At 39.6% G+C, this 22,328-nt stretch overlaps 1 protein-coding gene across 2 annotated transcripts; it reads right to left on the reverse strand.

The window, feature by feature from the left end:
• Window positions 1-1,370: 1,370 nt before the first annotated feature.
• Window positions 1,371-21,666, reverse strand: GASK1B (golgi associated kinase 1B). 2 transcript variants are annotated; one of them, XM_052778108.1, is made up of 6 exons: window positions 21,444-21,666; window positions 19,562-20,846; window positions 10,504-10,718; window positions 6,460-6,686; window positions 6,032-6,161; window positions 1,371-3,983 (listed from the first exon to the last, which is right to left on the reverse strand). In XM_052778108.1, exons 2-6 carry the CDS (start codon window positions 20,556-20,558, stop codon window positions 3,948-3,950), a joined length of 1,605 nt encoding a protein of 534 aa, XP_052634068.1. In that variant the 5' UTR covers window positions 20,559-20,846; window positions 21,444-21,666; the 3' UTR covers window positions 1,371-3,947. The 2 variants fall into 2 exon arrangements, with proteins under 2 accessions (XP_052634068.1, XP_052634060.1); XM_052778100.1 differs by having other exon boundaries at window positions 1,371-6,161; window positions 21,444-21,665.
• Between the last annotated feature and the right edge of the window lie 662 nt (window positions 21,667-22,328).

The raw sequence follows: 22,328 nt of genomic DNA on the forward strand, positions 1-22,328 counted from the left end.
GCCTTCTCTATGTCAGTGATGAAGATGATGAATAAAATCAGTCCCAGCACTGATCATTGGAGGGCCCCATTGCTTGACTTTCTTCCATTCTGAGAAGCTCTACCCTTTGCTAGCCATCTTCTAATCAGATTTCAATCCACAAATAAAGCATTCTTCCTGTACCATGGAAAATTATTTTTTTAATAATGTAATTTTGAAATACAGTTCCTATAATTCATGAGACATAAAAGAAGATACTTCTGCACTGCTTATTTTATTTCTTATTTCAAATGTTTGTATTTGGCTAGGTGAAGGCTTCCCGCAGAAATACAGGTGGAACAGGTTGATAGACTTCAAAAAAAACTTGTAGATCCTGCTTGGACCCCACAGATATTTGTTTAGAGAACTTGCGTGCCAAGTTCTAAACCCGTGCTATATCTCAGGCAACTCTCTTCTTACTTGTTTGTCACTCTCCTAAGGTCTCCTTTTGACCTCAGAGTTCAGTTCTCCAACCTCTGAAAATATGGATTAACCTAACTAACTGACTTAAAGTTTTTTATCTGGAAACGGGATAATTCAGTGGAATTGCAATGAATTTACACAAATGTATCATCTGAGAGAATTTAGCCTGAAGTATGCAGCAATGTGCAAAAATAAATAATGTTTTTAATAAAACAAATCAAATTACTTTGTGTGGGAAAGAGAATGTTTAAAAATGTTCAAACATCTTTGTGTTTCCTATTAGTCTCTCTTGGATCATGGAAAAAATGTAAGCTTCAGAGACCAAAAGTTCTCAGGCTACTTTAACTCTGTGTGAGTCTCTATTCTATGTAGAGTTCAGTGTCTTTCTCCTATTCCTGTACTTGCTCATGGTCTATTATAAAGTTTACCAGTCATCAGTCACTGCTTCTGTTCTGTCATCATAAATGGGCATGGCCTTTTCTGCTCAATGTTTGTGTAAGTAGGCATTGTCAGAATGGCTAAAGAAGGCAGTGAATACTAACGCTGCAGTAACCAGAAGCTCCATAGCTACAGTGAATCAGCTTAGTAAGAAAGAGTTACAAGTCTCGTGAGTAAACAGCTAGAAAATATTTCCACAGGAAGAGCTTCATAGTCTGGTTTGCATTGTTTCTCTGAAGAAGCAGTTTCAAGGCCATACTTCTTTCTAAACACTATCTAATCATAGAATCACAGAATCGTTTAGGTTGGAAAAAACCTTTAAGATCATCAAATCCAACCATTAACCCAGCACTGCCAAGTCCACCACTAAACCATGTCCCTAAGCACCACATCTACATGTCTTTTAAATACCTGCAGGGATGGTGACTTAACCAATTCTCTGGGCAGCCTGTTCGGTTTTGTTATTGCAACTCAGAGATCAGACCTGAAAATCTGATTAAGATATTATTTTATTTTATATATTCCTGGACATTATATGACAATAGCAGCAGATATTCAAACAATTCATTACTTGTGATAACACTTTTACTGTTACTAATAAAAGGACAAATAAATTGACTTTTAAAATGCACAAATTCCAAAAGAAAATGGAAATTCAATATCTAATATAAAACTCAATAAAAACATCTGAGTTGATATCACTGGCAGTTTAGCTCAGATAGATACAAACATATTGCTGTTTTTCTCTACAATTGTAAGTAGAAAACTTTTAAGATTATATAAATGTGTTAGCAAGGGAAGAGTTAATCCTTTGAGAACAAAAGTTTCATCCATAATAAAGTTTTGTTTAAACTTCAACTTGTGTATACCCGAAATTGGACTTATACTCACAAATACAATTCTACATGTAAACAGCAAATTGTATAAACAACTCTTTATTAGCCAAAGTGACCATTTTATAGAAACAAGCCAAAGTATATATACATATACATGTATGTTTGTGTTCGCATACTCACACATGCATGAAAGTGTTCCCAGAATTGCTACTGGAAGCTTGTCCCTTAATGTACCCTAAATCTGTATTTGCTCATTTGAAACCATGGAATTTATCTTTCTTTAATATAGTGCATTATAGAATACACCCACAAAAAAAGAAGGAAACTGCTCTCACAGTGCTCCACAAAAGTTTTCATGTCCTCAGCTTCTGAAACATTTAAGATTATTAACTTGCTGGCAGGCTCCCGAGGATTTTTAAGGCATCTGTGCCTGTGCTATTTATTTTTAACTCTGTCTTCCAATGTTATGAAATCACCAAACTCTCTTGACTTTCTTAGTAATTCCATTTCATGTGGTTCTGCCTTTCAGGCAGATTCAAGAATGACATAATCGTCTTTTCCCACCCACAGGTTTTGGACTGTTGCCGTTGGTTACGCCCTTCTGAGTAATGTGCAACATGAATCTTTGTCTGATCCCATATGCCCATAAATGGAAGACAGCCCAGCAAAGATGACTAAAACACAGTTTCTTGGCTTTCTGTCCATCACCACCATAGGTAGAGTAAGTCTTCTTTGGGTTTTTTCCTATTGGTTAATATTACTTAGGCTCCAGTGCAGGAATGTCAGTCAGTCCAACGTCATGCTGTCTTAAAAGGAAGTGGACTGATTTCCGAATAAACTTTACTCCTGTTACTGAAGGGAGAGCAGATATATTGAATGTACTAGCAGTGAATAAACAAGTTCTGCAAAGTGCTTCTTTTGTATTTTTTACTGGAGCATTTATGCAAATGCACTCAAAAATACAGAATTCCTCATTTTTGTAAAAAAACTCTAGAACTGGGCTAGTATGTACTCATAAGCACTACCGCAATCATACTTTGTATGATTAACAATACTGGATTCAAGTACCAAGCTCCACAGCAACAGGATAAACATTATGGAGAAAAGGCATCTTCCAGAGTTTGTTATCAACATTAGAGAATTAGAAGCAATTTACAGTCCAGTCCCACTGCTCAAGCTCATAAAGCCTCTCCTGACTTCCCTGAAGCCTATGAGAGTGTTTGTACACATAAGAAATATGGCATGTTAACACAGCATAGAAAGCAAGGCCTCCAGCTACGCGCAGTGCAATGCTAAGGCACCATTGCAAGGTGAGAGCAGGCTGCAGAACACCTTGCCCTAGACCCAAATTCAGACTTTCAGAGAAAGAATTGTTTCTTTGCCCTTCGAAAGTGTAATGTGTGCAGCAATGGCACAGCTCAGTCTGCCTTGGCCATTCGCTCTGGACTCACTGGTCCCTGCAGCAGTTGTGAGAAGACAGTGCCTTCATGTGCCTGTCTGGTCCATACTGGACAGCACGGGGAGATACACCTATTCTTCCCCTTGCACTTTCTATGTAAATCTAACTATTGTTTCACCATGCAGATTAGCTCTAATGACAACTTCATCTGTATGCCTCTGCCATCAAAAATGTCTAGTAAAAAACAGCATTCATTTCCTAAGGGCATTCATCTGCAGGATTTGTCTCCAGAAAATCTGCTCTTTACAGTTATGCTTTTCATGCTTGGTCAAATTTTTAAGTACTGCACAGCATCATGACTACTTGGACCTCCTAAACTCAGGACTACTGAGACACAGTGCTCCAGGTCAGCTTCAGGGCAATTACTTACTAGTTGGCAAATACATTGCTCCTTTAAGAGCTGGCACTGAACTGCCAGGCAAATAAAAAAGCATGCATCATGCTCAAGGAAACACTAGTCCATGTCCAGAAGAAATGGAGAAGAATGCACCAAGTTATCACCATAAAAATAAATGACCTAACCTGGAAAGATAAAAAAATCCTGACTTCTGATTTCTTTCTCTTCTTGGGAAATGAGTCAATTCTGGAAAAAAATACAACTGGGCAATGTGGGGAAATGACTTGGCATCAGGATGTGCAGTCTAAAGACAGAAGAGGAGAAGCTAGAAGACAGAGTTCTTATGGGACTTTTGTTCATGATCAGGTACACTCTTGTATCTCCACTTGGCCCTCTTCTAAGTTCAGTGCAGCTGAGAGTCATGCCTTTCTCTCACTCACAGCAGTGTGTGATAATCCATTTGAACAGGTATCTAGCAGGAAGAAAACTGTGAGATAGGCTAGAAAATGAGACAAATTGATCATAATGGTCATCAAGGAGTGGAATTTACTGCAACAGGAATTCCATGTGAAATGGATCCAGAGGATTATTTCTTTCTCTAGGCTCTGTTCACAGTGCAAGCTACAGTAATATTTTTGTTTCTGTGATAGAAATTACCCAGCTAATAATTTACAACATTTTAAGAAAGGGATAATATGAAAATCCTGTAAAATTCCACTTTGGTGCTATTAAAAAGTCCAAGGCACCCTAAAATGTGTCCTCTCAAGGCAATAGTTAAGTTCTAGGAAGTTTTTACAAATTTGTCTGCCCTTTGCTGACAGAATAAAATAAAAGATTATTTAGATGGCCAAGCTCTTAAAATTTTACTATGTATCTTTAACTCTGCCTATAACTAGATCTATTTCTTCCAGTAATGCAATTATTGTTAATAGCTGTTCTGATACTAAGAAAGAAAATCTGTTTTAGCTGCAGTGGAATTGTAGTTATTTAAAACATTAAATTCACCCATCCACATTAACATCAACATGAAACATTTTAGCTTCTCATACCATTACACAAGCACTTTCAAAAATATTTTAAAATCTTATACACTCTATATTTTTTTACTATACATAAAGACATGAGTAGCTATGAAAGTATTCAACTTCTGCCATTATCTCATGGCAAGAAGATAATAGATATTTCTCTGGAAAGATAGTAAGAGTCTTTCTAAACAGATAGGTAGAAGGTATATGTCATGATAGACTATATCAGTTGATATTTTATTTCTGGAGCAGATGAAGGTTAAGAATCCAAAGTGCATATTCAACCTTCTCTAACAACCTTACCTGTGGGAATACTTGGGGCGAGCCATCAGCTAGAATCATCACCCCACAGTGGTCAATCTTAATGGAAAACCAGAGCCTGAATTGCTGGCTAGAGCTAAGCACGCAGCACAAACATCTTCTGTGCCGAGTTTGACAACACTCACGTCCTTAGTAGGTCTGCTTTTTGATAATATTCTAAAAAAATATTGTCAAGCATATTGCAAAACCAAAACATGTTCACTTATTTAGCAGCATATTCATACAAAGCTAAAGCTGAATTTCTTTTTTAAAAAGTGGTAATAAAGGACAATTCTGTGAGTAACACCGAGTTAACCAATAGACAGAAAGTATCAGATCATCCACCCACACATCAAAACAAGCTGTACTGAAAATAGTACATTGTAACAAGTGACTCATGACGAATTGTACTCCATACTGGAGAGGTGGAAACTGGATTTGTCAAATTAATTATTATGTTAAACCCATGTTCTCCTCACTCTGTTTTTAAATTTCCCTCATGTCCAGTACAAACACCTCTGCATTTAAAAGAGCTGAATTTAGTCCTCAGATTTCAAAAGATCAAAATAAAATGAACCAAAAGAAGCCCTTAGAAATGGCGGCCTTTTAGTATTCATAAGCAACAAAACAAATTCCCATGGTAGATATGTTTCAACAGGTAGATGCGATGACAGTTTTCATCAATGTATTAAGTGCTTACAAATCTCTGTTCCCATTTAAATTTGCAATAAAGTTTTTACTGACTTCAGTGAGGGAAGTAAGAGTAATCCAGCCTAATGTACTGAAAATCCTGTTGCTAATTTTCAAACAGTTTAACAGAAGGAGTGTTCATGGTACCTACACATTACTACATTATTTATTGTACCATTTGGTTGTTTTTCATTTCATTTCACTGGTGACATAGAATAGACTGCACTGTGTTGAGCTGCAGCTGACATTTAAATGTTGCTTTTAAACCATGTAAGATTTCTTATTTAAAAATAAACTTGAAAGTTGGGAAAAAATAAAAATTAAATAAGCCTGAAGTATTTTATTATGAATTAAATCAATTTTACTGTCAGTTTTTGCCTCATACATATTTTTTGAAGACTATCTCTCAGATAGAAACAAGACTGCTTCATTCATTCATGGGCAATACTTTGGCTCCATGTGCATTTATGTAAGTAAGAAGAATTTTGGACCTCCTTTCTATTACATCAATAAGCTTTTCAATTCCTTTTCTGCCTCCTTGGCTCTCCCAGTATATTTTGTCAAGGAACAAAGACTGAAGCAACTTCTCACGTAAACGCTGGCTCCTCAGCACTGAAACTGCAGATTCAGGGAATCTGGAAAAGCACAAAGAAACTCATCAATTTTGCCATAACTCTGAATTGCAATATTTATGTTGTGGCTTAGCAATCAATTCTATGAATATAGACTGCAACTCAGCAAAGGAAGTCCATGCATGCCTAACCATATGCATGTTAATTGCATCTTTTACAGCAGTGGGATTACTCAAACATTTTTAGACACATCCTGTAAATGTCTTAGGCCGATGATATCTATTCCAGTAACTCGGTGTCTCATGCTCAAACTGGGAAGAAACTATCTATCTTTTTACAAAATTAATAACTTAAAACTTACTCATTGATTCCTTGTAGTATTTTGAAGTCAAGATTGTCCTCGTTTCTGTCAAAGAAACCCTTATTGTCTATAAAGGCCAAGTGCCTTCGGTCACGCCTTCTCTGAACTATGTGTGTCAGGTCAACAGCATCCTGATCACTGCATTTCGGCTTCAGTCCTTGCTGCATGCAGGAATCCTCCTTGAGAGGTTTGAATCCACAGCAGTTTCTGTCTAGTCGATTATAGATCTAAAACGAAGTACAGGAGAGTGCCAAGTGAAAGCAATATCAAAGTATTTGGGGCACATCGTCACTCTAAGACATCATTCACTAACACAGCTGACAGGAAAGCAAGCTCAGGACAAGTATAATTAAAGTCAGCAGTGAATGGCATTGAAGACCTGGTCCCCATACTTCACGTACTGATAGAAGCAATTTCTCAGACTGTGTATTTTATCCATTTTATAGCCATGATTCGTTATGTCAGTAGAAATTCTTTGAAAATAATAGAACAATACAACTGTGTAACTGGAATAACAAGATGGTGAATATAATTCCATATTTTTCAGAAGGCTGTAGGTTTTTTACATTTTCTCTGCTGGAGAACAATAGAAATAGCACAGCCTGACACACACAGAGGGTCTCCATTTTGTGGGACCTATTAGACTAATATTACGCAAAATAATTGAGAAGATTAGTAAGGGGCACAGCAAACCATCAAAAGCTACAAAATACAAGAGTGCGTTTATAATCACAGAGCAGCCTCCCTGAGTTGCACTGTGGTGTATACTTTAATGACATGATGGTCTAGGCTATTTTTTCCTATGCGAACCCTCTCTTATTCATCACACAGCACTTAGCTAGAAGGAATACATGTGGTCTAACTTTCGTGGTGTAAATGTTAAGCATCACTTCTGACTTAGTCATTTATGTTCCCTTTCATAAACAATGACAAGAACGAGGCATCCCCAGAGCAAAGGATGCCATTTTAGGATAACCGTCTAATACAGGAAGGATAAATCACTCCTTGAATGTGCTTCTACCCCTGTTGACTAGATGAGAGTAAATGGACAACATTGCCAGGGTCCTGAGTGCAGAAATAGGCCTTAATTGCCCTAAGCAGCCTCACCTGGGACCTCCACACACACCCCCTCTGCCTGTGGGCCCAGGAGCCCCATTTAAGCTCAGGCCTGGCACCTTAGCCCTCTTTTGAGCCCTTTTGAGGGTGTGGGGAATGTATCTGTTGCTTGTCCTGCTACCTGATGCCTCTGGATTGCTGCTTGGGGTTCCTTCTCATTGGCCTTTGAGCTGGCTTGCTGCCTTGTCTGTGCCGGATGCCTGCTGGGCTATCGATGGGACCCGTGGCTTTCACCATCCTTCCTGCTGGGCTGCCTCTCCTGCTGCTGGCCCTGCCTGTTCTGCCTGCCATGGGGCTGCCCTTGGCTCCAGCTCGTCTCCCCAGGGAGCAGCCCTGCTCCTGCTGACAGGTGCTTACAAAGTGGAAGTCTGGTCTGGTGCATCTAAGGCTTAATGAGTAGTTTATCAAAGGTAAATAATTTTTTCTGTCCTTGTTTGTTGTACACTGTTAACTCTTCAAACTGCTCTAAGCATAAAAGCATTAATGTTCACATAAGCCTTCTAAAATTACAATTTTATTTTTGTGACACCCCAGTGAAATGAACTGTTAGGACTCTTTTCCCAATGTAGAACTATGTTGCATGTTGAAAAGGCCTCCTAATTTTGTTCATCAAATGAAAGTCTCAGAGTCGTTTTGTTTTTTCTTATGTAGTACTGCTGCCACCAGTCTTGGTGGCAGTGTTTGTTTTCAGCCGTGAAAATTCTGAGGAAAGGAACAGATTTCTCTTCCTCTTTCTCTTCTCATGAGCAGCATTGAGCATCTGCAGGCCCTACAGCCCCTCTTGCTTGCAGTCTTCTAGCTCATGGGATCTCCCATTCAACTCATCCAAAGGCTTTGCCAGAAAGTGAAGCAGAGTCCTTCTAGACAGACTCCTTTGATGTATAGCCCTAATTCATCCTGCACCACACTTTATTACATGCATTAAATAGATGAGTTCATGTTCTTACAGACAACCTCTTCATAATATCTTGCAATATTCCAGTGTTAAGACAGAATGATGGGACATTCTGGAATTGATGCTGCAAACTTAATAGTTTAGTACTGGGTTTTGTCATATATTTATGTACATGAGAGGTCCAAACCCCCAAAATTAAAGATGACATTTTACATTTAATGTCCTTGTTTTACTTGAGTTCTTGCAGAAGGCAAGTGAAGGTCAGCTACAAGCATTTTTCAGCCTGCTCCTATGTTTTATAGCATTTGAAACCAGAGATTAGGAACATCTATTATGGGCACCAAACCCATTCTTCTGAGGGAAGTATGTTTAATAGAGAATACTTTTCACCATTATTCTTTATTTCTGAATGACTCATGAAGCACAGATTCATTTTTTTTAAACTTAGAACCCCTTCTTGGCATTTTTTGTTTTATAGTCTTCATGTTCTACTGCTGATAAACTTTAAAGTTAAGTCTGAGCGCAGCCAGATAAAATTTTAATCTTTAAGAACCATAAGACCCACTTTCACTCACTTTCTGGTATGCACATTCTTGTCTGGTAGGCAACTGGAGGTTTAAATCACTCTGATACCAGCCACTATTATAAGAGTAATTTCTTTGTCATGTAAAATTCAATCCTGTTGGTACAGTTCAATCCTGTTTTATCTTATTTTAACTGACTGCTCCTTCTGGATAATAGGAGTTCTATTATGAAGATTAAAAACTTGTCTTATAAGACCTTAAAATTAGAAATCAACACAGAACTCATAAGAATTTTTAAACTGTTCAACAAGAAGACAATGGTATGAAAACATTAACTCTGACACAATCTGTACTATTCCTATAGGGCCATTACTATGTTTAGGATCAGAATAATCCACGTATGACCTTATACCAGTTTCTAAGAATGACTTGCACATACTGGGACTAAAGATGGAGTCCTTAGACAAGTGACTATTTTAAGAGAAGAATTGAATGCTCTGTTTAACATAACAAGTCTGCAAAAATGTAACTCAAAAAAAATTGGAAACATCCATTTATCCTGGAACAGGACTGCGAAGGACAGGGATAGGCTATGCATAAGCCAAGTCATGATTTTTATATTTCAAGAAATGTAACTCCATAAAAAACTGAATTATATGAACAACCAAACACAGCGCATAAAGCTAGTGCTTGCTGCAGCTTTAAATAAACCAGTAAGTGCTACAGGAGGCTCAGTCACCTGGACCTGTCTGGCAGACAAGGACAATTGGAAGTAGTGCCATATCTCAGGAAGCCATAAAATTAGCTTCCAGACAGGTGGTTCAGTTCACCCTTATTAATATACTATGTGTATTAATATTCTACTACATAATTGCTGTAACTGTAGCCACACATTATGACACCACTGGGCAGAGCCCTAGTTTGGTGTTATTTGGAGAGCTGATGATTATGTGCAATACCTAATTGAAGAACAGCAGCCATATCATTCATCAGCTCCTGCTCTGTTCTTTCCTTACTAAGTTGCTGGCTAGATTTTTAAAAAGAAGGAGAAATTAGCCACTACAACTGTTATCTTGATCCAGATTTCAGCTGAGCGAAACCACTTAAATCAACCCTGGGGGCTGGGGAGGTGCAGGAAGGACCACACAGTAAAAAACGGTGTTTTACAGTTGTGAACATAGTCAAGAACTATGTTTGGAGAAAGGAGTCAAGGAGAAACAGTATGCTGGCCTCAAGGTGAGGTAAAACAAGATGTCTCAAGACAAAAAGCCTTTGCTTTCTCTTTCAGAAAATGAGTCAGTTAAGTTCCTGATCTCATTCCCTGATTATAAGTTGCATTTTGGATATTTTAATCGTAAGAAACAACCAGAAACAAGTTCAAACTGAACTATGCAAATACATCTCTTTCCCATTTAAAAAAAGGAAATAAACTAAAGTGATTTTTCGAGGAGTCACATGTGTGCTCATGTAACTTTTGAGGCAGATACTTGCATTCAGTAAATGTTTTACCTGCAGAAGAAAATCAAAGAGTGCCATCTTGGACCACTCATGATGATGGATTTCAGTACAGCCCCACTCAGCTTTGGGAACTTTACCATTCTGCCAGCATTTCTGCTTCAATAGCTGCTGATATTGCCCCCAGGTTAATCTCACTGATGAATGGGTATTATCATCTGTTGGACTCAGTGAGGAATCCCAGAGAATAACAGGACAGGCTTGACCATCTGAAAAAGGAAAAACAGATCATTAGTATAGTGCAATACTGTCAGACTTACTTGATCATTCTTTAGACATTGCCTAAGCATCAATAATTATACCATTTTACAGATGTGGCAGGAAAAATGGCCAGGAGCTAATAACTTGACAGCCTTCATTTAATGTGGCCTTATTCCACATATAAAACCACCCACCATAGGAATGGAAGAAGCACAGACATCATAAGCATCTTCAGTGTACAGAAAGCTTTCTCTGTTTGAAGCAAGAGATTAATGTACAAAAACATATACTAAATCAGACTATTAAAAAGTTTATAGGTAGATTAAGAGCCTACAATGCCTTTGTGAATCAAGGATGTAATTTCCCTCTGATTCCAGTGAACTGATGATGATTTACAAGAGCTGAAAACTTATGTCAAAGTATTTTTTCTGCATAATGGGCATAGAAACATTACAAATCCTATACTCAAAGTGGATTTATTTTGTTATCTTTAGTATTTTAGGCCTATAATGTATGATTTCACAGCTCTGAAATGATATATGAGGATACTACAGAGTGTGAGCTTAGCATGAATAAACACCTTGACAAGTATTTTTTCTTTACCCAGGTATAACATGAGATCTGTTTTGTATAGCAGCTCTTTTGGCTACACTCTATAATTCTTCTCTGTAAAGAATATTCTGCTCTTCCCTGAAATGAAGTCAAGGGCCTTAGCTTTGGTGAATTCAAGTGTTCAGACTTCTTAGTGGGAAGAAACCTCAGCAAAGAATGTAAAATGAGTTTTCCCAGTATAAGAACTGACAAATATATTTCACCCAGTATCAACTAACAGGCCTATCTATCTTCTTAGGAAAGTAGAACTCTCTTTTTCATTGTTGAGGCAATGCTGCCACTGCCTTAAATGGTCAAGGACCCAGGACTGACTGTGGCTTGTACACACATTAGAACAAAGAAATCCTTTATATTTTTGGGTGTAGACAGAAGACCAAAATATGATGTTTCAGTACAGAGAGGAGGAACCATTTAACTGCAAAGCTGCTGTTTACTAAATAGCAAGTATTGGAACATGTATAAAGATTTAAATTTATTTATATTCAACTTGCAGGTCAATGAACCTAAAGCCCACACTATTGCACAATTTATGACATAGTTAAATGCAGCCTAAACTGTCTCTTTGTTTTCCACATGCCCATGGAGCCAGAGATGCATCTGAAAAGAAGCTTTCAGAACCTTGAATGAAGGCAATGAGATCCATGGCACCTTCTCCAGAGGCAAACCAGACAGAGAATAGCACATAGAAAACTGGTATCAGTGTCAACAGCAAGGTAAAAGCTGCTAATGTGAATGCTCCACCTGTAAGCAGCAAGAACTGTTTAAAACAGGTCTCCATACAGCTGAATCAAAGAGCAACTTGTTCAAAGGATGCTCAGTGATCTAAAACAACAGGTAAGAAATTCTTTGCCCATACTTAGCAGTAACTGATCTTGTATTTGCCAACAGAGCATGATAGGCCCCACATGCAATCAAGCCCAAGAGAAAAACTCCTCTCCAAAACCAGAATGTACTCAATCTTCTCTCTCCCATGGCTTGCACATACAAGGTAGTCCTTCTCAAGCCAACCCAATGTGCAGCTCCACCACCTCTTTAACTTCCCTCCCAGTTGTCCAATGTTTCCTTAGGAACACAGAAAGTGTCTTTCCGTTAGGAACATCAATCTCTCTCTCTCACTAGGATCAGTACTACCTTTATCATCACCATGCTCCACACTCTTTCCTCGGATGAAAAAAAGTGCCGAGTGCTCCTGAAAACCAGGCTTCTTCTACTGAGGTGCCTGAATAAGTATTTAGGAAACTAATTTGGGAAATCCTAGCCATTTCCCCATCTCTCTTGCTCTGGCTCCATCACCTACATTGTAGATGACTTTAACCAAGTCAGGTCAACTATTGGCTAAGCCTCTTTTCCAAGCCAGTTGGAGAAAGTCTATATAAGCATTGAGAATTGTCACAGCTTTCTTCAGGACAAAGTCTGATCTATTATTTTTATATCTCCAATAACAGCTTATGTAACTATTCATGTATTCTTCCACAAAACAAATACATAAATGGTCTTCTAACAAAACAAACATCTCCTGTCTGCCCAAAAGGGACATGATAAACAATAGTAATATAAACACTTGAAAAATATGAATAATATCTTGCCAGTTTCCATTAAGATACAAAAACATTTTTAAAAGACCAAAGCTAAATACAGGAAATGTTTGCATTTCAGAGGAAATGGGAGCAGAAAAGATGAGCCAAAATAAAGTCTTTCAACACTGTAATACAAATTGAATTACAGGAATATGAAAGAGCAGCTTCAGTAAAGAGCAGTGACTCAAATTTTTGACACTTGCAGGAAAAACATGAAGATGCTGAATTAAAGCAGATAAGGGGTCTGATTCATAGCTGCATGAATTGGCATGACCCCACTGAAATCAGTGGAGCTCTTCTGATTCAAACCTCAGGAGGATGGGGCCGAAGTTAAATGAACGGTGAAAAGTAAGGCCTGGCTAAAAATCGAAGCTTCCAGTTTGATACAGCCAAAAGTGAGGAGGTTGAGCACACTTCAGAATAAGTCCAGTGTGTTCTGCATGTGCCTCTTTCCTAATCAGCTTATATATTAGCACAAAGGTCTACTGCTTTTCTGTTACTGCAGCTGCATTGCACTGAATCTTGCCCAAAGCTGATTGACTTAATTTTATTTTAATTGGCCATTTTAGATCTATATATCTACTTACCTAAAAATGATCTGCAAAATTGTATGGGAAAGATTTTTTCAAAACTTGTGTTGGAACCAGCTTCCTAGTAATTCATATAAGTTTTTAAACATGAAAATATTTATAAAAATTCTTGGGCCCTTAGGAGCTACTGGCTCAGGATATCCTAAGTTGAATAAGCTAACACAGATAAAACCTCAGGCTGCTGAGGCTAGACTACCTCAAGGTACTCAAACTGCTGTATGTGCAGTTAGGTAATGTATCACTGCATGGCTTCCTCCACATAGGCATCATCTTAGATATCCACACCCCACATCACTTTGAAAATAGTCTGTATGCTTCTTAACCACAAAGATGCTCTTGCAAATGTTACTCTTCCATCTTGTGCTCTAATTTGTATCTACAGCATTTTTTCTAACTCCCTCAAAAGAAAATATTTTCAAACATGCACATGAGAGCATCACTAAAAAGAGCAAATCTTTCATGAGGTAGTTAGAATCATAGAATCATTTAGGTAGGAAAAGACCTTCAGGATCATCGAGTCCAAACATCATCCATGCCCACTAAACCATGTTCTGGAGTGCCTTGTCTACGTGCTTTTTGAATACCTCCAGGGATGGTGACTCAACCACTTCCCTGGGCAGCCTATTCCAATGTCTGACAACCCTCTCAGTAAAGAAATTTTTCCTAATATCCAACTTAAACCTCCCTTGCCGCAACTTGAGGCCATTTCCACTTGTCCTATCTCCAGCCACCTGACAGAAGAGACCAGCACCCACCTCACTACAACCCCCCTTCAGGTAGTTGTAGAGAGCGATAAGGTCTCCCCTCAGCCTCCCTTTCTCCAGGCTAAACAACAGTTCCCAGTTCCCTCAGCCGCTCCTCATAAGACTTGTGCTCCAGGCCCCTCACCAACTTGGTTGCCCTTCTCTGGACATGCTCCAGCACCTCAATGTCTTTCCTGTAGTGAGGGGCCCAAAACTGAACACAGTACTCGAGGTGCGGCCTCACCAGTGCCCAGTACAGGGGAACAATCACCTCCCTGCTCCTGCTGGCCACGCTATTTCTGATACAGGCCAGGATGCTGTTGGCCGCCTTGGCCACCTGGGCACACTGCTGGCTCATAGTCAGCCGGCTGTCGACCAGCACCCCCAGGTCTTTCTCTGCCGGGCAGCTTTCCAGCCACTCTTCCCCAAGCCTGTAGCGCTGCATGGGGTTGCTGTGACCCAAGTGCAGGACCCGGCACTTGGCCTTGTTGAACTTCATACAATTGGCCTCGGCCCATCGATCCAGCCTGTCCAGATCTCTCTGTAGATCCTCCCTACCCTCAAGCAGATCGACCCTGCCTCCCAACTTGGTGTCATCTGCAACCTTACTGAGGGTGCACTTCATCCCCTCATCCAGATCATTAATAAAGATATTAAACAGAACTGGCCCCAGTACTGAGCCCTGGGGAACACCACTTGTGACCCACCGCCAACTGGATTTCACTCCATTCACCACAACCCTCTGGGCTCGTCCAGCCAGCCAGTTTTTTACCCAGCGAAGAGCACACTTATCCAAGCCATGAGACACCAGCTTCTCAAGGAGTATGCCATGAGAGACAGTGTCAAAGGCCTTGCTGAAGTCCAGGTAGGCAACATCCACAGCCTTTCCCTCATCCATTAGGCGGGTCACCTGGTCATAGAAGGAGATCAGGTTGGTCAAGCAGGATCTGCCTTTTGTAAACCCATGCTGACTGGGCCTGATCCCCTGTTTGTCCTGGACTTGCCATGTGAGTGCTCTCAAGACGAACTGTTCCATAATCTTCCCTGGTACCGAGGTCAGGCTGACAGGCCTGTAGTTCCCCGGATCCTCCCTCTGACCCTTCTTGTAAATAGGCGTCACATTGGCAAGCCTCCAGTCCTCTGGGACCTCTCCTGTTGACCAGGATCACTGATAGATGATGGAGAGTGGCTTGGCAAGCACCTCCACCAGCTCCCTCAGTACTCTCGGATGGATGCCATCTGGTCCCATAAATTTGTGAGTGTCCAGATGGTGTAGTAGGTCACTAACTATTTCCTCCTGGATTAAGGGGGGTATATTCTGCTCTTTGTCCTTGCCTTCCAGCTCAGGGGGCAGCGTACCCTGAGGATAACTGGTCTCACTATTAAAGACTGAGGCAAAGAAGGCATTAAGTACCTCTTAAAGCCCTTTCTCAAACTCCTCATTGTTCACTGCAAAGCAGTACAGCTTACCAGTGCCACATTTGAAAGAAACAGTTCAGTTGCCCATATATTAGCAGAAGAGGGTAATTCAATGTGGACAGATGAGAGGGACTGACATACAGAGCATTACTTGAATTTTAGAGTTTAAGTTCTGAGGGAAATTACAAGGGACAAAGCAGGGAGAAGTTACGCATTTTTCTTTCTTCCCTCTGCACCTTATTTGCAAGGTTTCTTTCCTGCACTCATATGGATGTCAGAATTAAGGAATGCATGAAACGTGCATTAGTTGCTTTCTAGACTATGGACTGCATTATTGCTTGTACATGAACTTCTCTACCCAAGAGAATATTGGAAATATACCCTCTGGTACCCCTCTGAGAGGTACAACACCATGGTGTAAGTTGTTTGGGTTTTTAGGCAGAAAACAGGACAGATAAATTGAAACATTTTAGAGCATTCTGAATGCATAAGGCAGTGTTTGATTTTTCTTATTCTGTGCCCTGACATTAGAGATTCAAAATATCTTTGCCTGCTTTTGCATAACTTTTGGTGGGATGGCAAGGGCAGGCTGATAGTGCAGGTTATAACATGGAAAAACCTATGGCTCCGTTTATCATCATGCAGAGGCCAGTAAAGGAAAATGACAAGTACAACCAGCAGAGCTATCTATCATGTCATTCATCTATTTGCACTAAACCAACCATGAAAGGTGTTACTCAAAGGAAGAGTTTCTTGCATGTTTTAGGAATAAAAGTGGTTCTGGGCAAATAGTGGGTTTAATCTTTAGCTAAAAAAAGCCCAACCAAATTGAGTACACCTGTGCTTATTCTTCTCAGTACAGGATAAAACATATTTAGCCAAACTTATGATACCAGAAAACTAGGGGGGAAGAGGGGTGGTTGTCAGCATGTAGTAGTTCAGGCCCTCAGCAAGTGGCGCAACAAAACTGCATAGCAATAGCTGTACATTTTGTACCAAAAGCTGAATAAAGAGCTCAGCCTTGTTGCTATGATCCAAGGAGCCAGAGTCCTATCCTTACAGCTGTCAGCTGCAACACAGAAGCAAGCCTGCTCCAGCCCATGTTGCTCAGGTTGTACCTCAAGCCCTAACACACACTGGCATCATCCTACCTTGTGAATGCTGTTGCCAAGCTAGAGGCAATACGTGCAGTCATTTTACTTAGCTTCTGTGCAAATTAATTAAGGTAGGGCTGTGACACCAAGCAAGGTCACTTCTGTTTCTTCTGTGCTTTAGGTTACGGTGAACAAATAATGAAGATTCTCAGTCCTGTGGTATTAATGTGACCATCCCAAAACTCAGACATGCAAGGGTCAGCCTCCATTTTCTCCATGATAGACACAGTTTTATGATTATTTCTTGTTGTTTTACAGGCTTATCCTTCTTTGTTTATAGGTGTTTTGGAGCTCTTGACATTTTTCACACCTTGTAGGTAGCAATGAGAATAATGAATGACTGCTTGCGTATGCCCAGAATCATGCTCTTTTAGACTGTAATACGGAGCTCAGAAGGGCTTTGCCCACCTGTACTCCCCAGGCTTTTTACGTTCAGCCAATTCTTTGTGTAAAATATGAGAGAGAGTTATCATACCTGATTTTTCCATCCATGATGGAAAAATAAGCTAAACCATAAAAAAAAACGCATTAACACTTTAAAAGGGTTTACAATTAACTAGGGAAGGCAAGGGCAGCAGACGGAGGACTTGCATACAGTATTTTGCTAGACTTTAAAAAAAAAAAAACTAAAAACAAACAGTGGGGGATTTGTGGGAATAGGGGAAACAGAACCTGTACAGGGATTTACTAAGCGGTTCTTTGAAACCGCTTTTGACAAAATGAATGACAGTTTTGAAAAGCCCATTTTTTAAGATTTTAATGCTACATCAAACATGTCTTGTTAGATCACATCACAGCTGAGGCAAGCTAAAGGGATGTGTCGTGGAGAGAGATATGTCAGCCCAGAAACTGTGTACATTCATACACACATGCACAGTCTCTAATCCTGCATTGCTTGCTTTCCCATATGAATAACCATGATTCACACAAGCCACCCTGAAAAAAACTTTACAGTGCCCACCTACTCTTAACTTAAATGCATATGGGTTATAGAAATGAGCTGACTGTTCCTATTATTTTTAAGAATATATTTTTGCTCATTTTCTCAACACCGATGTTTTCCAGATTATACCAAACACAAGCATATAAATAGTAATGAGCTCAAGTAGATATTAGGCATCTGAGCTCCAGCATATTTCCAGGCTAAAGAAATGGAGAGAGACAAGGTACAGTAACTGTTCCAAATGCTCTGTTCACACTTTAGCTGGAAAAAATGAAGTGAGACCAAAATAATGTTATTTCTCTTCTCATCACCTAGCAACACTCTTCTTGCTATAGGAACATAGCCAGTTATGAGGAAAAGAAAATTAAAGAGGGCAGAATGACACTCCCTGTCCCAGACAGTCCAAAACATACTGTAAGGTGACAGACACTGAGCAACACAATGCACAACTAGGCTAATAGCAGTTTTCAGAGGCTTGCAGTCTGTCATCTCCCACAGCCACACTGTGCAGAGTTCCTCCAGCCAAACTACCTTAATGCCTTATGACAGCTCTATAGCAATAAATCTTGTTCCAAAAAATAAATGAGGCATAATGTATCTTCCATGCTCTGCAAGTATGAATAATATTCAGAAGCCTCCAAACTGTTGTTCCTAGAGATTCATTCACATTGTTGTACAGGCTGCCAGAGGGAAGGTTTACAAAGCAGGAAGAAATTGCAGATCACTGGGTTGTCTTCCTGCTGTCAAAATTTAGAAAGTCATTCCTGCATTACTTTTTTTTTTTTTTTTAAGAAACACAGACTGATATAAAAGTGTTTGGTATAAGCTAATTGCAGCAGCAAGAAATGAACAGCAAAAACATAGCTAGCCACTTTACCAACGATTCATTAAAATGCAATGTAGTGTTTTTGGATTGTGATTTGTAACTGTACAAAACCAGCAGTTAAGCTGAAGACATATTTAACAAGATAGAAATGTTAGAAGTAGACTTCTAACTCACAATGTGTCTGAAATCGACCTTTAATTTCACAAAAGGTTAAAAATCAAACTTCTAATTGAAAAATTTATACCAATCATGCAACAGGTGTATTGAGATATTTACTGTGTATATTTCTTTGCATGATATATACATGTGTGCAGCGAACCTCAAAAGGTACAGCAGGATTCACTGAAATGTAGTTTGTTTAGTTTTTTTTTAATTACCGGGGGAGATGAATGCACTTTTGAAAAAATTTTCAGTTCCCAGAGGTATTAGTACCATGAAACTACCATCAAGCTTTTGCAAGAAGGTCCCCTACCTCTCTGAGTAGGTTATCTGACTAAATACAAAAGCCCTTTCCTACTGCCTGTTTGAGAGATGAATTCTTGTGCTCACATTCAACAATATTTTATTAAAGTCAATTCTAAAAGATAAGAAAACTTAAAAAAAACAAAATCAGAAATATCCATTGAATCACAGGGCATTCTAGAATTTTTCACCAGTTTCACTTCAGGCAGTCTGTACAACGTCATGCGATCTACAGATAACTCCCTCTCTTTTTCTCATTCCAGACTCTTGTGGAAGGGAAACTGTTACTGCCCTCAGCAGCTCAGTGGTATTTGATCTAAACTTTGGGGCACTGTGTCCATCAGACAGGATAATTGCGCTGCAGAAGTTACACACAGATACCAGCTTTATTTCCCTGTAATGATGGGGTTAGTTCTCAGGCTCACAGGAGTTAAAGGTGGTAGCTGCTGCCCCATGGTTAATGAGGAAGGGTGAAGGAAACCTCAGCACCCCACCTGCAAGCTGAAAACCATAGGAATGTGTTACCTTGGAAGAACTCCGATCTCCTGCTTACAGAAGGTAAGCTCCTGTTTAGCCCCAAGATCCTATCCAAATGAAAGGCAAACACCTCGCTCATATCGAGGGGTCTTTTGACGATGCCACAGCGTCCCTGATTACAAGCAGCTCCTGTGGTGCTGGGACCTCTCGCAAATACTACCAGGGCTGCTTTGTGAGAAGGTACTTCTTGGATGCTCTCTATCTGAGAATCTGCCAGCATGCGCATGTTTAGGATGTCGTCTTTGCTCAGCCAAGAGGGAGAGCTCTCACTGTAAATCCTGATATTGCTTTCCTCAGGCTGGGGCTGTGCCTTTATAGCTCCAGAAATCCCCCCAGGTCTCCAGTGACCTCTCTCCCTGACTGCCATTCCTTTATGCCTGTCTTCATCCAGCTGATGCTTTCTTGCCTCCAGAGCTATTGCTGCTCCCATTGTGCCTGTGGCATGCGTTGCCCTCCCTGGCTGTTGGGCAAAGGCCTCTTCCCGGCTCATAAAAGTGGCTTTTGGAAAGCGCTGCCCGTAGGACAAAGGGGTTGCATGTTTCTTCCTGCGCTTTGGCTTCACTGTTCCTCTGATATTGGCAGGCTTGCTGCGCTTGGACCGCAGGGTGATATAAACTACATTGGGTGGCAGCAAGGTCCCATTGCTACCAAGCTGGGGTTCCTGGAAATTGGGTGGTGACAGGGTGCCATCCAGTGGGATGCCCAGAAGAGGAGTTTGGGCTGCATCTTGGAGACTTCTGGAACTGATCTTTTGATGTCCTCCTTTGTGCTGGGGTAAAACATGACCCACTTGACTGATGAGGAATCCCAGGTAGATCACACATGCGGTGCCCACTAGCAGATTCCTCCTTGTCCTTGGGCGCCTGCAAGTCCAGAGCCTCAGCACCCGTGGGGTGCACAGGCAGCAAATAAACAAGTTTTTTATTTTACTTGGCTGATCAAAGGTGGTCATTTCTCTAGTGAATCCACATGATGAAAACAGCATAAAGTCTTCTGTACATTCCAGCCAGGATGATGATGCATGATTTCCCCTCCCTGATTTCTATTTCTCCTTTTCCAAATAGCTTCCAGCATGGGTGATGGACAGAGGCTACTGATATGCCTGGGAATGTGTTTAGCACTAAGGATGCTGACACTCCACCTTCTCAAGCCGTTAAATTCTTATCAGCCACCACAGGGGAAATGATTGGCTTCAGAGAATGAATGGAGCCAGCTGCATAAGCAAAGTTTACTGACTTGTAGTCTAAAACATCTGAAGTACCTCCTTTGCAAACTGCAAAAAGAAAATAGTATTTCATTTTGTTACTCACGTATGGCATCTGTGGTTCTATATTTTTGAGATAGAAGTTCTAGATGATACAGTATGCATCTAGAAATTTGTCAGGATACATCTTTCACTTTCTTATTACAGTACAAATTAAACACCAAAATCATGAAATACAGGCTCAATTTGCAATCTCAGCTAGCTGTATTCCAGCATTAGAAGAAAAGCTTGTCAAACCCAGATCATTATCATCTTTTTCTTATGAGACAAAGTCTTCACTAATCCTCATGTTATGAAAATGCTGTAAATGATACAATATTAACCACCAGTAACTGTATTAGCAAATATGTGCATATTTAACTAATAAAAATATATTACCAGTGCCAAATTTCCCTAGTTGAATATGAATACAGTTCACATAATTCATAAACACCCATTAAAGATGAAAGATGATTAATTCTCTTCACTCTTGTGAAGCCATAGATAGGATCTAGCTATAGTTTTTCAAATAAAATGACAGTGGCTTATATATCCTTGCAAAGAAACAAAGATAGAATAAGTGCATGTTGTGTATATATAGTGCTATAAAAATATAAAATCTCTTACCTATTCAGCTTGACACATCCTTTGTTCTGGTAAACTCCTTAGGTTAATAAAAGTAACTTAGTAAAAGCTGACGACCTCAAAGTATTCTAGCACATATTTCAGTTTTAAGTATGGTTCACATTTAGGTATTTCATTGCAAGCTAAATACTGTTTGGAAGTTAACTGTACTGAGAGGTGGTTTGCATATGAACTGCTATAAACTTACATGAACCTCATGTTACAAAAAAAAAGCCAAAACAAAACAAAAAAAACCCCAGCAACTTCTATTTTAAATTCTGTAATGAAAAGTCCTGTGAAGTATGTGCCTTCCAAAAGTGCATTCCATCCATTTCTAACTCCTGAGGGCCCTCTAGTGCACTGCATGCAAATTTACTGAAGAAATTCCCATTTTTCATGTTTGGTTTTTTGGGGGTTTGGGTTTTTTTAAAATACCCTGCCCCCTGAATTTTAGAACTTTTGGGAATCATATGTTCTTGTGATGAGAAATGAAAAACAGATAGTGGCTTTTAAAATGCTATTAAACAGCTCAGGAGTGTTTCCTATTTATGCTTTCCAAAACAAGGCATAACATAGTCGCTATACAGATGGAAAAGTTGAAGCAGAGAGAAGTTAAGGGCTTCTGCAGAGTTAAGCAGTGAGACACTGGCAAAGCTCTGACTTCTGACTCCTTGCCTAGTCTAAGTACAAAATAATAAAATGTATATGTTTGCTGTAATTCAAGCTAATGGAGATATTCTCTTCTCCATTATTAATACTAAGGGGAACAGACAGTTAAGGAATTAGTTTATGTTTCAGATGGGTCCCATCGGAATTTATAAACTTTGTGAGTGGATTTTTTCACTGGCTGTCACTTTACTTTTTGTTTAAACATGTACTATTAAGTTA

The sequence above is a fragment of the Harpia harpyja genome, chromosome 2 (assembly GCF_026419915.1).
Source record: "Harpia harpyja isolate bHarHar1 chromosome 2, bHarHar1 primary haplotype, whole genome shotgun sequence".
Lineage (NCBI taxonomy): Eukaryota > Metazoa > Chordata > Aves > Accipitriformes > Accipitridae > Harpia > Harpia harpyja.

Excerpts from the sequence above, each read along its gene's own strand:
- GASK1B (XM_052778100.1), bottom strand. The coding sequence starts at position 20,558 with ATGCTGTTTTCATCATGTGGATTCACTAGAGAAATGACCACCTTTGAT. Across the intron at positions 10,719-19,561 it reads GAGATCGGAGTTCTTCCAAG|ATGGTCAAGCCTGTCCTGTT; the intron begins GTAACACATTCC and ends TTCCTTTTTCAG. Across the intron at positions 6,687-10,503 it reads TCTTTGATTTTCTTCTGCAG|ATCTATAATCGACTAGACAG; the intron begins GTAAAACATTTA and ends ACTTCGTTTTAG.